This window comes from Hylobates moloch, unplaced genomic scaffold, assembly GCF_009828535.3.
Source record: "Hylobates moloch isolate HMO894 unplaced genomic scaffold, HMol_V3 SCAFFOLD_18, whole genome shotgun sequence".
Classification (NCBI taxonomy): Eukaryota; Metazoa; Chordata; class Mammalia; order Primates; family Hylobatidae; genus Hylobates; species Hylobates moloch.
The window spans coordinates 12746430-12763318 of record NW_026652293.1 but is presented as its reverse complement, the minus strand read 5'-3'; the positions used below and the strand labels follow the sequence as shown (position 1 = coordinate 12763318).

General features: G+C 52.9%; 1 protein-coding gene across 1 annotated transcript in view; it reads right to left on the bottom strand.

Annotated features, from left to right (window-relative positions):
• Positions 1–3226: 3226 nt before the first annotated feature.
• Positions 3227–16889, bottom strand: part of CACNA1S (calcium voltage-gated channel subunit alpha1 S) — a 73114-nt gene continuing 59451 nt past the window's right edge. The window contains exons 31-44 of the mRNA XM_032136480.2: positions 16724–16789; positions 16072–16163; positions 14495–14654; positions 13903–14030; positions 12522–12618; positions 12101–12203; positions 11055–11156; positions 10645–10769; positions 8041–8169; positions 6993–7243; positions 5220–5305; positions 4337–4428; positions 3949–4089; positions 3227–3800 (exon numbers count right to left, since the gene is read on the bottom strand). Of these exons, the coding sequence (XP_031992371.1) occupies positions 3552–3800; positions 3949–4089; positions 4337–4428; positions 5220–5305; positions 6993–7243; positions 8041–8169; positions 10645–10769; positions 11055–11156; positions 12101–12203; positions 12522–12618; positions 13903–14030; positions 14495–14654; positions 16072–16163; positions 16724–16789 (1821 nt within the window). The 3' untranslated portion in view covers positions 3227–3551. The remainder of the gene's footprint in view (positions 3801–3948; positions 4090–4336; positions 4429–5219; positions 5306–6992; positions 7244–8040; positions 8170–10644; positions 10770–11054; positions 11157–12100; positions 12204–12521; positions 12619–13902; positions 14031–14494; positions 14655–16071; positions 16164–16723; positions 16790–16889) is intronic.

The following is a 16889-nucleotide window of genomic DNA, read 5'->3' as shown; positions in this document are numbered from 1 at the left end:
TAGAGATGAGCCAATTGAGCAGGAGACAGTGTAAGCAGCTGTGGGGGTGTCGAGTACTCCCTCCCGCCTGTGGGAGCTGCACCGTGGAGTCCAGCTTGTCACCCTCCAGAGGCACAGCCCCTCCTCCCTGCCTCCTCTTGGTCTAGATGGACAGCCACGGTGGTGGAGGCTGCAGAGCTGAGCAGGTGATACTGAGCAGCGACCCTGCTGCGGGCAGGGTCCATACCCCACAGCTGTTTACTGCATTTATTTAACAAGCGACATTGAGCCAGCAATCTCTGTTGAAAAGTGCTCAGCCCTGGAGAGAGAACTGTGAACAACGTGGACACAGCTCCTGCTTTGTGGAGCTTGGTGTCTGGCTGGGGTCAAAATAAACAGGCAGTTACAACACAGTTACGATCCCTACTGTAATGGAGGAGAGACGGCGGCCGAATTTCTGGGCCAGGCTACAGAGAGTTTGGGGGTGTTCGGGGAAAGCCTTCTGCAGGAAGTAATAGCAAAGCTGAGGTTTAAAGGGTGACTAGAGCTCAGTCAGGTAGCGGGCTCAGGACGTTTCCAGAGAGAACAGTACACGTGAGCTCAGAGGTGAGAGCTCCCTCTGGGTGGGACGAGCAGGAGACTTGGGCAGGGTCTGATCTGGGAGAGGCTTGTGAACCCGGGCAAGGGTTTTGCTCGCTATTCAGAGGGCTTTGGGGGTGCCTTTAAAAGTTTTCAGCAAGGAGACAAGATGACTGGTTCTTCCTTTTAGAAATATCAGAGACAGATGGGGAGGAAGAGAAAAGAGGAGGCTAGAGGCCCGTTCAAAGGCTGTCACAATAGATAAAGCATGAGATGATGGTTGAACGGATCAGGAAAGTGACCGTGAGGATGAAGGGAAGGGAGACAGATGTGAGAGATACTTAGGAGGGCAAATGTGTGGGGCATGGTGGGAGGGGGAGGTAGGCATCCAGGACAACACCCAGACTTCTGGTTTGAATAAGGAGTGGGCTTCCCCGAGACCAGCAACACCAGAGGAGTAGCAGGCTTTGGGGAAAGAATAAGAGGCCACCACTGGACAAGATGAGCATTAGGCACAAGTGAGACATCTATGCACAGTTGTCTGGGAGGAGCAGGATACAGAGACCTGGAGTTTAGGGGAGATTTTGACTAGAAATATGGATTTTGGAATTACTGGCACATACATGCAACTAAGATATGAATGTGTACTACATGATATGAGAAGAAAGGGTCAAGGAGACAGAGTCTACCCGAGAGGTAGGCAGGCCAAGGGGGAACTCCCAAGGGAGCTTCAAGTTGGAACACACGAAGGGTAGGAGGAAATTCAGGAGATCTGACACTTGGGGGGAATTTCAGGCAGGGAGGGGGGTAAATTGTACCTCATGCTGCCTAGAAGTCAAGTAAGGTAAAGATGTAAGAGTCCACTGGGTTAGCAACCAGATAGTTAGTGACATTGGTGAGCGTGGTTTCAGAGAAGGGGTGGGGCAGAGGCAGATTGCCTAGAGAGGAGAAATGAGAATGGAAGGAGAAATAGAAATGTGACAAGGAGACCACCCAGGTAAGATGTTTGGCCCTCAGTCAGGAGTGGTGGCTCACGCCTGTAATCCCAGCACTTTGGGAGGCTGAGGTGGGCGGATCAGTTGAGGTCAGGAGTTCAAGACTAGCCTGGCCAACATGGCAAAACACAGTTTCTACTAAAAATACAAAAATTAGCTGGGCATGGTGGCACACACCTGTAGTCCCAGCTACTCGGGAAGCTGAGGGAGGAGAATCACTTGAACCCAAAAGATGGAGGTTGCAGTGAGCTGAGTTCATGCCACTGCACTCTAGCCTGGGTGCCAGAGTGAGACTCTGTCTAAAAAAAAAAGATGGATCATAGATGATGGATGGATGGATGATGGATGGATGATGGATGGATGGATGGATGAATGGAAAAACAGAGAGGGAGACAGAAATAGGGAAATAGGATGGCTGCAGGGTCAGGCTGCTAAGAGGGAGGCACCTGGAATGTGTTCCATGCAGCTAGAAGAGGCCTGTGGAGAGGCAGAGAGAGGGGATAAGGGCTGGGGTAGAATCCGAGCAGCTGGCAGGAGAGAACTGGCTTCCTCTGGGTCAGAAGGGAAGGAGGAGAATGAGACAGCAAAAACAGGGGGGTTCATCAGTGTGGGGACAGGATCTGAGGGAGAAACCTTCTGGTAGCTTCTATTTTTTTGTGGAGAAGGGAGCAAAGCTAGCTGCTGGTGTTGGGGTTTGAGGAGAGAAGGGCGTTGAGATTGCTGCACTGACAGGGACTAGGAAGCACTGGGGCCCTGCTGAGACTGGGGGCAGGGACGTACAGTGCATTGAGAGTGTGAGCGTCCCTGCCCTGCATGACTGATACCCCAGGGCCAGCTGAGCCCAGAAGCTGACTGGGGGTTCGCCAGGAGGCTGCACGGGGAGGCCAGTGTGGTTTCCACAGCAACAGCCACAGAGCAGGCACTTGGCACAGGCTTAATGACGGAATGGCGAGAAGAGCAAAGAGTCCAGTGAAGGTGGAAGGATGCTGTGGGGACACGGAGGGCCCAGCGCAGAGTCCTGACCTCGCCTCTGGCTGTGCACCCCAGGGCTGTCCCATCACCTCTCCATGCCTCCATTGCTTCATCTTTAACTTGGATTTCACACCTACTTTGCACAGTTGTGGTGGCAATAAAATGAATATTGTACATGAAGGTGCTTTGTAAACATAATGTATTGCAGCCCCTGGTGTGAGAGCAGGTGTGTAGGTGGCACGCAGGAGGCACTTGGTAAATAGTAGCTACTGTTACTCATCGTTACTTGGCGTGGCTAAGAGGAGCCCTGGAGAATGTAGATCTTTGATATTCAAGTCAATAAACAGGGGGCAGTTGAGGGCTCCGAAAGCCTGTGTTGGCAGTGGACTCTGACCAATGCAACACGGTCGTAGCTTTGAAGATGTTTGGCCATGGTGTGACATAGGGTGTGCGGCTGCTTCTGAGGCCACCAGTCCTTTCTGGGGCTGCTTGGTCCCAGTCAGTGGACTTGGCTGTGGACTTCAGGAGAACCCACAACAGGTCCCTCTCTGCCTCATGCAGAAAAATAATCCAGATGGCCCCTCTGTCTTTCTCCACAGCCCAGTCTCCCAAGCCCATGGGCAGGGTTCCTGGGGAAGGGACTAGGGGAGGGAGAAACACGAGTGTAGAAGAATCCAAAAAACTGGACAAGCAGAGGCCAGTTGCCAGTGTCACAGGCCTGGAAATTTTAATGTCCTGCAGATGGGAGTGGCCCTAGGCCAGACAGACACAGGCACTGACCAGGCCTTTCTGAATGACATTAGAAGCTCCATCCAATCATGCCTCTTGCTGGTGAGGGGCAGGGCCTGTCCAGCTACTTCCTCTGCACTTTTTGAGGTGGTTCCTGACCACCCCGCCTCAGGTCATGCATCTAGCTGCTGAGAGGGAGGGAGGCTGCTGTGGTGGGCTAGCCCTTCTCCACCCCAGCAACCTCCCCACCCCCATTGGTCATGCCAGCTCTAAGCCCATGCTGATGCTGTGTGGGCATCACAGCCTGGGAGGAATAAGGGTCTCCTGGGAGCCCTGGTGCTGGTCGAGGCTGCTCAGGGAGGACCTGAGGTTCAGGCATCCCAGGGAGCTGGCCATGCCTTCTGGGGCCTCTCGTCCTTTCAGTAGCTCTGCCATGACCTCCACTTCCTCTGGTTCCATTTGGCAGGCATCTGCCAGGGCCTGGCCTGTTGCCATGATGAAGTTTGCATCAGCCGCCAAGGTGCCCAGGCCCCCTCGAACCAGAGCCTGCAGGGAAGAGAGTAGGCTGGGTGGGGTCTTCCTGGGGATCCACCTTTGGGGACCTGCCTCTGTTGGCCCTACCCTCTCTCCATGCCAGGCCATCACAGGGCCACCACTCAATGCAGTCACTGCTGTGACCCAGCCCCCGGCTCACCTCTTGGATCAGCAGGGCTGTAGCTGGTGCTGAGCACCTGGAAGTATTCTCCCCAGCGCTCCTGCTGTGGGGCGTCTCATGCAGAGACCCTGATGTGGAGCTCTTTCTGTCCTCAGGCATGGGGGACTCCACCCTGGGGCGCTGTTCCAAATGCACAAAAGCAAAGACCCCCACGGGGGTGCTGGAGTTCACCAATGAGCAAAATTCCAGATCATCTGAAGGCAGCTCAACCAGGATCCACAGAAAGGGGAGGATGGAGGGATCCCATCCCTTCTGCACTATTGGACACATTGCTGCCACAGCCTTCCCCTGACATGATCCCACTTCAAGTATCAGGCCAGTCAAGCTTTCTGTATGGAGTTTGCTCCCAGGCCTCTGCCACTGTTACCTGGCAGGGGGCAGGAAGTGCCTGGCCTCTTGGCATTGCCCTCTGGGTCAGCAGTCCCTTCAGCATCTCCACACAGGGTTTGCTGTGGGGTCCTGTGGGCAAGAAGGGACAAGGATAAGAGGGGCTGCTGACTCCTGCCAGGAGCCCCGAATCAACAGAGGCTCGCTTGGCCGGCTAGCCACACTCTGTGAGTGCTCTGAGATTCCCAGGGCTGCAGAAGGTGTCTTAGAGGGTGGACACATGATGAGGCCCAATCAACTCCAGGCCAGGCAGGGCTGCCCCAACTTTACTGGCCCTGGTCGCTGTTCTTGAAGGTTTGGGAGAGGGGATAAGGGCCAGAGTCTCTGGCCAAGCTGGTCCTCTGTGGTCCCTGGGTGTGTGCACATTAAAGTGAATGTGTGTTGGGGAACACAGCAGTATCCTTATTGCCACTAGCCCCCAGCATCCCTGGGGCTCCTACTGTCACACAGCAGTCTAGGACATACTAGACTACAAGATAATTTGCAGAAGGGCCCCAGAGTCAAGACGTCAGTGTGTCCAGGGGCTGCCCTTCCAGGGACCTGGGGCAGTGTGGGGACTCCTGCGCTGGGGATGGTGTTGGGGGCTGGGGGAGTTTCCTGGGAGGCCTGCAGAGGGCCCTTTAGCATGCACGGGCTTTCCCCCTTCCACCTCACTCAGCCACCTAGATGGTGCCCTGCTTCCCCACCTGGACAAGTAGCTGGTCCTGATGGTTTTCTCATTCCAGGGCCCAGATGATTGCCATTGTAACAGGCTCCCAAGCCAGCCCTCCCAGCCAAGTTCCCAGACTCTAAGAAAAGAGTGGGGCTTCCCGGACTCCTCTGGGAGAAGACTCAAGCTTCTTAGATGCACAGAAGGGACTGACCCAGGGCCCTGCAGGGTTGGCCAAGGGCTCGTCCTCTGGTAGCAGGCGTCTCTGTCTCTTCTGGGAACTCCCTTTCATAGTGGACACTGAAATGGAAGCAAGGCTGGGTGAACCAGAGAAGGCTGCTAGCTCTCTTGGCATCCCTGCCTCTCTGGCCCCAAACATCCGTTTCCCTCAGAGCCTGTACAAGGCCAACCTAGTGTAGTAGCCGTGACTCTAGGGCTGACGCTGCCACCACTGTGCCCCAGCCAGCCCTGATTCTCTCGGAGGAAGGAGTCCAGTGCATTCCTGACTCCACTCCTTTGCTCAGTTGCTCCCTCTACTCTTTCTACATTCTGTTCATCTTCCAAGGCCCAGCTGCAGCCTCCCAGCCTCTGGAACCCTGCTTCTCCATCTCGGCCACACATAGGATCACCTGAGGAGCTCAAAGGTGAGTGGTGGCTGTGTCCCACAGCCAACATCTGTGGTGAGGCCCAGGCATTGGGATTTGCAGAAGCTCCCTGGATTATCTAATGTACAGCCAACGCTGAGAATCATTCTAGGACTTTCCAGCCCATGGTGATCCATACCCCCTCTACACTCTCAGGACACTAAATCTCTGTTATTATTTCATGTTTTTTGTTTGTTTGTTTTGTTTTGTTTTGTTTTTTTGAGACAGAGTCTTGTTCTGTCACCCAGGCTGGAGTGCAGTAGCACAAATGGCTTCCTGCAACCTCCACCTCTTGAGTTTAAGAGATTCTTCTGCCTCAGCCTCCTGAGTAGCTGAGATTTCAGGCATGCACCACCACACCTGACTAATTTTTTGTGTGTTTTTAGTAGAGACGGGGTTTCACCATGTTGGCCAGGCTGGTCTCGAACTTCTGACCTCAAGTGATCCACCTGCCTAGGCCTCCCAAAATGCTGGGATTACAGGCATGAGCCACCACGCCCTGCCTCTGTGATTATTTGGTCCCAATCATATCACATAACATATCAAACAAGACTACAACCCCCTTCAGGGCAGGGCCCAGGGCTGATGCTTCTGTATTTCCACGTCATCTTGCACCATGGTGACCCAAAAAGGTGCATGCACCCTTCAAGGCTTGTGGGCTAAATTTAAGGGGTCTGTGACTGGAAGGGGTGCAGGCAGCCCTGGCCATGAGAAGGGCCTGGCTGCTGCCCTGTCCTGCTTATTCCTGAGGCCTGGGACTTAGCCTTTCCAGGCCGAAGAGGCCTCCAATCAGCTGACCTCCTGTCTAGAACAGAAGCTCTGCCTGAGCCTAGCCCCTAAGTTATGATTGCTGAGAAGCTCTCCCCCTCATCCTGCTGTTTTTCATGACACTTACGTAATCACAGATTATATTTAGTCTACAGCCTAAGGTTGGTGAGATGGGAGCCGCCCAGCACAGCGGGATCTCCTTGGAACCTAAATCCAGTGATGGAACCTTATCGTCCACAGTCTTTTGTGGTATGTGCTACCACCGAAGATCCTCTCCTAACCTATCGTGTGTTCAATATGTCTCAGCTGCTAGACTCGCTGAAGCCGACGGAATAAAAGAACCTCTCAGCATTGGGGCCAATACTGACGTGATGTGAGGCTTCCCCCTGCTGGCCAAAGAAGCCTCTGCCGTCCAGGTTGGCCTCTTACATTAAGGTTCAGGATGGATTGGGGCAAAAAGGCAAGCAAAAGACACCATACAAATTTGGCGTACCCTCTTCCAATCCAACCTGGAACCTGCTAACATTGTCCTCCCAGTACTTCTACACCCAGGGATGGCAGTGGCCTGCCACTACCTGGAAAACACCTGGCTGTTGCTATGGTTGCTGTTGCCATAGGCGATATTGGCGTTGGCGTTGTTGATATTGGCACGAGCCAGGGGGTTGGTGCGTGGATCTTGTGGGAAGTCCTCCAAGAAGACAGGTGACTCCATCTCTTCCATCTCTATCTCGGCAAACTGGAGGGGTCTCTGATTGGCCATGACGGGGGGCAGGGAGTTGGTCCTTTCCAGGAAGTTGTCCACCTGGCCAAACAGGCCTCCAGTCCTCTAGGGGCAAGGAGAAGAGCAGTGACTAGGTGATGACGGCAGGGAGGGCATGGGGAGCTGTCACTCTGGGACAGTGGTATTGGGAACAAACAATAGTATTGGGAGACAAATCTTATAAGGCCAAAGGAGGATGGACCGAGTGGTGAGATCAAAAGAAGGGAATTCCCAACCTTAGAAAGTTCTTCATTTGATGGAGAAGACAGCACACACCTAAGGAGGTATATAGGGGACACAGGCACACAGAAGAGAAGTGTGGTGTAGGGGAGAGAGGGCTGAATCGGGAGTCTGCAGCACTGGGTTCTAGTCCCCTCTCTGAAACTGATTTACTAGGTGATATTGGACATTTCACATGATCTCTGTGGGCCACTATTTCCTCATGAATAACCCAAAAAGACCTAACTAGGTGTCATTAAAGACCTTCCAGCAATAAAGTGTTACAAGAAACACTAGACAGAGCTAAGGATGGAGGACTGGCCTCAGTGGAGGCCGGCAGGGCGTTTGATCCTGGAGGGCCTCTGGGAGATGGGTCGTTGCCTAGGGTTTGTGGGGAGGAAAGGGAAGGGGTGAGATTTGGTAGGGAAAGGCAGGAAAGAGTGTGTTGCATTTGACACCTCTAGTAGATCAGGTCATTGATTCTGGGTCCCAGGAGAGGTGGGTGGTGAAGTGGAGAGATGGAGAGGGGTATCTTCAGCTCCCATGTCCCCCTCTCGTGTGGCTGGGCTCCCGGCCCTCCTCTCTGTGAGACACTGCCACTCATGGTGTCTAGACCACTAGGGGTGCTCCTGGGTCTCCCTCACCCGGAATATTCCCTCTTCCATTGCAGCCTCCACCATGGCTCTCTCCAGCTCCTCCTCAGCAGCCAGGTCTCCTGAGACGGTGCGACGGATCTCGGGGGCTGCCTCTTCCTCAATGGTCCGAAGTCCTGCCTGGGGATGACGAAGGGACTCAGTTATCTCTCCAGCCCAGGAGAGGAGACCAGAAGCACGCTCTGTTGCCCAGGTTGGAGTGCAGTGGCACAATCTGAGCTCACTGCAACCTCCGCCTCCCAGGTTCAAGTGATTCTCCTGCCTCAGCCTCCTGAGTAGCTGGGATTACAGGCATGTGCCACCATGCCCTGCTAATGCTTGTATTTTTAGTAGAGATGGGGTTTCACCATGTTGGCTAGGCTGGTCTCAAACTCCTGACCTTGTGATCCACCCACTTGGCCTCCCAAAGTGCTGGGATTACAGGCATGAGCCACCGTGCCTGGCTAGAACCACTTCCTGTGGCTTACTTGTTTCTTATCACTGTACCCAGGGCTCTCCCAAAGCCCCAGCCTAGGCCGCACTCTCCCTCTTGGGTTATTGAATGTCTCAGGTACCTGAGAGGCCACCAGGTCCTGCTCTGGCCTCTGGGATAGCCCACACCTTAATTGTTCCCATTGAGTCATCTCTTGACCCCATGGGTGGAAATTTCATGCCCTTCCCAGGCTTCCAGGTTGAGAAGTGTTCCTACTCAATACAGTCTTCTAGATTAGTGATCTTTATTGATTGGATATGTCATATATATATAGTTGATCAAAGTTAATATCACCACTAATGGGACAAGTCAAGACTGGTGTCACCTAATAGCTTGTAATGAGAACACAGCATCATTTCTGTGGCATTCTTATCCAAGATGCATGTCCTAGTAATCAGACAAACCCCAATTGAGGGACACACTGACCTGCAGTCTTCAAAAGTGTCAAGATTGTGTCAGGGAAAGACTGATGAACTCTTCCAGATGGAAGAGATTAAAGAGATAAGGCAACTCAATGCACTGTGTAATTCTGGATTGGATCCTTTTGCTATAAAGGACATTTATTGGGACAGCAAATTTGAATGGGGTCTGAGGATTAGAATGTAGTAATGTATTAGCCTGGCATGGTGACTCACGTCTGTAATCCCAGCACTTTGAGAAGCCGAGGCAGGCAGATCACTTGAGGTCAGGAGTTCGAGACCAGCCTGGCCAGCATAGCGAAATCCCATCTCTACTAAAAATACAAAAAGTAGCCTGGTGTGGTGGTGTGTGCCTGTAATCCCAGCTACTCAGGAAGCTGAGGCATGAGAATGGCTTGAACCCAGGAGGCAGAGGTTGCAGTGAGCCAAGATCATGCCTCTGCACTCCAGCCTGGGTGACAGAGCGAGACTCTGTCTCAAAAAAGTTTTGGATGATGGAACATCATTTTGGAGTTACTCTCAAATGGTTCAGAAAAAAAAAAGGTTTTATATTATACTTGCAACTTTTTAAAAGTATGAGATTATTTCAAAATAAAAATAGCCATTGAAATAAATTTTTGAGCACAGCTCAAATGCATGTGTATTGGGGGGTTTATAAATTATGTGCATTACAATGAACATAAAAATAGAAATAAAACCAGATAAGATAAAACAAAAAGTTCTAAAGTTTTCTTTTCATACCCAATGGGACATATTTATTATTTATTTATGTATTTATTTATTTATCTTTTGAGATGGAGTCTTACTCTGTCACCCTTGCTAGAGTGCAGTGGTGCAATCTTGCCTCACTGCAACCTCTGCCTCCCGGGTTCCAGTGATCCTCCCGCCTCAACCTCCCAAATAGCTGGGATTACAAGCGTATGCCACCATGCCCAGCTAATTTTGTATTTTTAGTAGAGATGGGGTTCCACCATCTTGCCCAGGCTGGTCTCAAACTCCTGACCTCAAGTGATCTGCCCTTCTTGGCCTCCCAAAGTGCTGGGATTACAGGTGTGAGCCGCCACACCTGGACCCATACCCAATGGAACATTTTAAGAGCCCTTCAAGGATTGCCTTTCTTTAGAGAGAACTGTTCTTTTTTTTTTCTTTTGAGACACAGTCTTACTCTGTTGCCCAGGCTGAGGTTCAGTGTCTCAATCTCAGTTCACTGCAACCTCTGCTTCCATGGTCAAGCGATTCTCATGCCTCAGCCTCCTGAGTAGCTGGGCACATGCCACCACACCCAACTAATTTTTGTATTTTTGGTAGAGATGGGGTTTCACCGTGTTGGCCAGGCTGGTCTTGAACTCCCGACCTCAAGTGACCTGCCCACCTTGGCCTCCCAAACTGCTGGGATTATAGGTGTGAGCCACTGCGCCTGGCCTAGAGACCACTGTTCTTATCTAACTTGTCTCTCCTTCAAACGAATCCTATTTTCTTTGGTCCTATCACCCAGAGATGAAGTGCCCCGGTTCTTTTTTTGAGGTTGAAACATCTTCAATCGTGGACTATCCAGAACTGTCTTGACATTTTTTCACTCTTCTGGGCTTCCTTTTTCCCTCTGTGTCTCCATCATTGGCCCCTCAAGGACATGGAAGGATAACTAGAGTCTGCAGACCTGGCTCAGTGGGGGAGCCACTTGGAACGTACCTGGATTGGGCTTACCTGGATCTGTACAATGTCCTTCTTGGGCCGATAGCCATAATACTCCTCCTGGCGTTTCATGAACTTCCGGAAGTGCTCCTGGATGAGGAATGTGGCGTAGAACTTCCCCACTGTCACCTCATCATCTGCAGAGGAGCCAACAAGAGATGCCCTGAGGGCTGGTGGGAATCTGACACTGGATTCAGAGTGGGAGCCAGCTGTAGCCAGGCCCGGGCATGTGAGCAATCCCTTGTCTTGCTGACTTGGTCACTGGGCACTTTCCATCCTGAGGCTGGATGCCCGTGGGATCTACCTAAGGCATTTATGGAGGATCTGGTCCACTCTCAGATTCCCATGGGGCTCCTTGGAGAAGCTCCCCATTCCCATTCCTTGGCTGCTTCTGGACTCTGGTCCCCCAAAGTAGCACCTACCTCCTATTGGAGGGATGACCTGGTCCAAGAGCTTCATGCTGGTTCTCTTCCAGATCTTCTTGATGATGGCCCTCAGCTCCTCGTTGGCCTGCTCAAAGTTACCTGGAGCAGGAGAAAGGCAAAAGTTATCCAGATCACACCAACTGCACTTGACAAGGCCACCCAGTTCTTTCTGAACCTCTGAGACAGCCAGTCATTTACTAAGAAACATTGGCTGAGTTTTGTGGCAGCTGCCTTGCTGGGTACTGGCAATGGTGGGAGGGCATCACTGTCCCCCTGAGGCAGCCCAACTCTTGGGTCATGTACTTTCTCCCCACAGGCCTTGGCTTCCAGTGCCCAGAGTGGTTGATTTTACAGGTTGTCATCTCCTGCTCTTCTTCCAAAATCTTTCAATTCCCCAGGCACTGTGGTCTGTCCCAAATACCCCCAGGCAGACTTGCTGCAGTTCTAACCGGCTCCTTCCTGACTCCTGGCCTTCCTCATCTTGCCATCCTAATGAAGCTTACCCTGAGGTTGTCTCAGACTCCTGGAGTGGTCCGCGTGTGGGGATGGACCTGATACAGCTGGAGACTTGAGCTTGATACAGTGGGAGCCCTGAGCAAGGGCTCAGAGACAATACTGAGACCCCACCCTGATTCCTTCCCCTGCTCCCACCATGCCTGCCTTCCCAGCAGGTGAGGACCTGCAGGTTTAGTGGAGTCGAATGTGGACTCCCGTCAGCCTGCCCAGTGCTGCCTGAGAACCTCCTCTGCTCCTGCTCGCAGCCAAACTGCAGGGCACCCCGACCCCTGTGCTCGCACTGGCCCTTCTCTGGCCCCCAGACACAGCTGAGGAGTGTGGGAACACACCCTTGATGATCTTTGCCCTGCAGAAAACCCTCAGGCTCCCTCTGAGCCCTGAGGGGCATGGGGACTTTGTGCCCACGGCCTGGGGTCCTCCCTCTACTTCTTCCCACAGTTCTTGAGAGCAATCTTGAGCTCTGAGAATCTGTGCCAGAAACAGCCTCTGGGAGAAAGGTGGGGACTCACATTGGAAGGCCCTCTCACCTTCTGTCTTGATCTTGAGTGCTGTGCGGACCAGGGCGAAGAGTGTGGCATTGAAGGTGACTGTGCCGTCGCTGTTCAGGGGCATGTTCATGCCCACCAGCCGCTGTGCAGGGAGAGGCAGTGGCTTGCTGCTGAGCTGGGACCAGGCCAAGCTTGGCAAGTCATCCTCACCCGGTCTGTGGGCCGGGAGGGGATGGGACATGAGGGCTGGGGGTGTCAGCTGACTAGGACATCCTTTATGAGGGGACAGAATGATGAGTTGGGTGACATTGCCGAGACTTCAGGTCCTCCTGGAGGAACTTGGGGACCCAGGAGATCCCGGCTCTAAAATGCTTTACTCCGTCAGGTCCTCACCGGCTTCCCTGTGCCTCAGTGACTCTTCCCCTCCCTGGGGCTACCCATCCCTGGCAGCTCTGGTTACCTTACAAGCTACCCGATGTGGGCAGAACTTCCCAAAGCCCAGAGGAGGCTGAATCCTTCTCAGCAGGGTCACCACGTCCAGGTGTTTGATTCTCCCCCTGCAGGAGGACACACAGACTTGTGTACCTGGTACCCTCCTCTGCCGCCGGAACCTTTTTGCTCAGAGGATGGGCAAAGGGAAAGAAAGCCAGGAAACAGGGGAGTATTTCCTTATTTTCCAACTGTGTTTAGGAAGTGGGAGCCCAGCTCCCTTGTAAAAGAAGAGACAATGTTAGGATTAACTGTTGTCTACAAAATGGGTACCCCAAAATAGGCTCTCTCTTTTGGGGCATTCCCTCAGATATGGGATCTCCAGGTCTGGAATCCAGACCTCATTTTCCCCATCAGGACCTTTCTTAGGTTTTGGTCAAGTTAATAGGGGCTCTTGGGCTATATTAATAGAAGTAGTGGGTATAGATCAAGGGAGGTGGAAGCCCACTTCCAGAGGCTGGTCCAGAGCTGGAAACCACATTTTCATTGGCACCATGACTCCCAGAATACACATAAAACAGAACAATCAGGGAGGTCAGATCAAAAGACAAGTGTGGCAAGAGCAGCTTGTGAATGTTGCCTGAGAAAAATCATTTTGGAAGGTCCTACTGGCTTCCTCTTTTCTTTGATGGGCGATGAAAAAGAGATGAAACATTTCCCGCCTGTCTCCAGAGGGCTGAGTGAGGACTTGTGGGTGGCTGGTAGAGGCAAGTAGGTTTGGCTCCTGCTGATGGAGCCACTTTAAAGCATGGTTGCTAAAGGCACCAAACAGACCTGCATTGAATCTTGGCACCATCTCTTACTAGTTGCATGGCCTGGGGCAACTTACTTAACCTCTCTGAACCTCAGTTTCCTCATCTGAGACTGAGACCATCGGGAGATGCCTATTTCCTATTGGGAAGGAAAGTGAGAGAGCTGTGCTCTCCAAGCTTTAAATGCATACGAATGTCCCAAGGCTCAGGTTCAGAGCAATGCAAGAGTTAGACTCAGTCAGTCTGGGAGGGGCCTGGGACTCTGCATTTTAATCAAGCTCAGATTCTGCTGGTCAGAGGACCGCACTTTGATTTGGGGTCTAGAGTATCTGGTGAGGTATAGAGCTTCCTACTCCTAGGAGTGTTCAAGCAGGAGCTGGATGACCATTTCTCAATAAAGTCAAGGTGTTTCCACCCTGGAAAGCTGTAGGATTCCTTCCAACCCGGAGAGACTCAGATTCTCTGATCTGAGACCTCAGATAAATGAAGGGGGAAGGAGAAGCCCACGCATACTGAATAAACTGGAGAGTGACTCCCTGTGAGACGGTAGGAAGGGTCTAGGATGGAGGGCCCAGCACAGAGCCTACAGATTGGACTCACTTAGCCTCTGGGTCATACTCTGCCCAGATGGCCTTGAACTCATCCAGGTGATGAGGGCCCAGGATGGACCAGTCCCGGGTGAGGTAGTCAAAATTGTCCATGATGACAGCCACAAAGAGGTTGATGACCTACAAGAGAAGAACCAAGGGGTCCCAACACAGAAAGGCAGGTGGTACAGGATTAGGGTGGGGGAGCCGGGAGGTGTCCACTGGCCCACAACTTCTCACTACCTATGCCCTTGGTTCTAGCCCTTCTGAACCACCCACATCACACGCAGCAATGCTCTGTCATGTCTCTGTGCTCTTGCACAGACAGTGCCCTCTGGCCTTGCTTAATTCCTTTTGATGAGTGCTAACCAAAACAACAAAAAAAGTAAGAACTTTTGGCAACCATTCTGGAGTATGAAAAAGCACCCAGGAAACAAAGCCACACTCAGGATGACCAGAACGGGGGACAACCTAACTAGAGCCTCCTGTGTCCCCGAGATGAATCCCAGGAGAGGTGGAAGCTGGCCAGGAAGGGACAGGCAGGCTCTCCCATGCCTCAGCTTATCAAAGCCCTCTCCCTGCCTTGCAGGCCCTCAGCGTCTCACCAGGAAGGCACAGAGCATGTAGAAGCTGATGAAGTAGTAGTATGCAAAGTTGGTGCCACATGTGTACTCCTCCCCTGGGGCATAGTCCGACTCTGGGTCACACAGCTTCCCATAGCTGCAGGCCAGTAGGATCTCCTGCCAGGCCTCACCTGTTGCACACCTAGAGGACAGGAGAGGCTCCCGTCACCTATCTGCTCCTGCCGGGCCCCTCAGAAGGCTGGCAGCAAGGTGGGAGCAGAATGTGGGCAGATGAGCAAACTAGGGCTGCTGTCCAGAGGTAAGGAGGTCAGATCTTCATGTTCACCATGTAGCTCAGTGTGAGCTGGGCCTCAGTTTCCCCTCTGTGCTGCAGCCCTCATGGGGTGTTACAAGCAGGAGCTAAACTTTAGAGAAGAGGGCAAAATCAATCTATGATTCAAGTTACTAGAGGGACGCACAGTTCTGACTAAAGCAAGGCAGGGTCAGATGTCACAGAGGCCTCAAAGAGGTTAACTGATTCCACTCTCTGAGGTAACCCCATAGTTGCACCCAATTGGCTGAATTCAACTGCCACCCACTCTGGCTGAGTCACAAAAGCAGCCTTTAGATTTCACATCTTGTGGATGTGTCACTGTCGAGTGAAGAATCTCAATGCATCCGAGGTGCATATGCATGACATGTTTGCATTTTTCCAGTAACTGCTACCGCCTACTCTGTAGAAAACCTCCCTCCACCTCTCCAGCTGGGAAGAAGTGTCTCCCCTAGTCACATTCAGCCAGACTGCATAACTTCCCACGCCTTTGTGTCTAATAACTGTCTCATTTCAGCTAGCTCCCTTCCTTCCTAGAGCAGGCAGTGCAGGGTGGCCTCAGGTTTGGAGTTGAGGTGCAGAGCCAGGGGTGAGGTGGGAATCTCCGCCTGCACATGGTGAGGTGGCGGTCTCCTTTTCACGGGCCATAAGGGCTCCAGGCTGCTGTGACCTCACGGAGCCTTCGACAGGCTGTGCCAAGAAGGGGCCCTGGGTGTGGGTGTCCCTAGGCCTTGTCTGGTCTCAGTAGAGCATTCCACTGTGGGCCAGGAAGCTCACCTCTCCCACCTGGCTCCTGCACACCCAGCAGGCCTGCAGCCTAGGATCCTCGGATGCAATCCAAGCTCTAGCTCCTGTGCCTTGGCCAAGCATAGGCCCCTGCGCCCTACCTGTGGCAGCGCCCCCCACCCCATCTGGCGCTTTGCTCTGCCTTTCCCTGCATTCCTGCTCATGCTCCTGGAGCGACGAGGGCAAATGTCCGGGAGAAGATATTTGACCTCTGTCTCTTGCTTCATGGGGATGAGATGGGAGGAAAACGCAGCACTTCACTCAGTGGAGGAGCCCAGTGCAAAATAAAGCTGTGGGGCCACTTTTTCCAAAACGATGAATATCTTCAAGGCAGTGACAGCAGAGCATGCAACCAAGCAGGGGACCCTTCTGAGTGTAGGACCCCGTGTGGCTGCACAGGTCACACACCCATGAAGCCAGCCCTGGCTCCAGTGCACATTAGAACAGAGCAAAGGCTGGACTGGTCAGTGGGGCGGGGGTGGGGGTGGCAGGAGACTCGTGCCTGAAGAGCAGTAGCACAGCTTGTGGGAAGGTCTGGAAGTTGTTGTTCCGGTTTATTTGGGTCCCATCCACCAAGGCGATCTTCCCAAACATCTGCAAGTCACAAAGGGCCCTGACTGTGGAACCTAGATTAAAGTGTCCCCTCAGCTTATCCCCCACTGCCTTCTCCTGCCTGACCCCTACCTTCGCCCCTACATCCCCAAAATTCCTTTCATTACAGGCCACATCAGACCTGAAGCCAAAAAAAATGGGATTATTTTCTAGGTCAGGTAAAGTTCTTCCCAGCAAGCCAAAGAAAAATAGGAGGGTAGACCCGTTTTCCCAGCAGCAAGCAGACCCCGTGAGTCAATGTGTGGGGGAAGGGCTCTCAGGGGAGGGTAGACAGAGGCCACCCAGGCCTCCAGTCGGGTCTTAGAGACACAGTCTGGTCCCTGCTGTCCACCCACATGCCCAGGTTTCCCCTGGCTGGCATCCAAGCATCTGACACTCCAGCCATCCACGATCAGGGAGGTTGCCCCTCCTTCTTTCTCACGAGCAAGGCAGGGAGGGCAGAGGGTCCAGCCTGCGTTCTGCTCAGGCTCCTCAGGGTCCACTGATGCCCCCTCTAACTTGGCCAAGATCCATGCTTTGGCCTGGGCCCGCCTGCCTCTCACCTGCATGCCGATGACAGCGTAGATGAAGAAGAGCATGACGATGAGCAGAGCCACGTAGGGTAGGGCCTGCAGGGCGAGCGGGAGCGCCAGTCAGTGTCTTAGGGCTCCACTGTGTGTCTGCAGCCCTGCCCTCCGTTAGCTCCCCAGGGCTCTGCCTTGCCCTGGG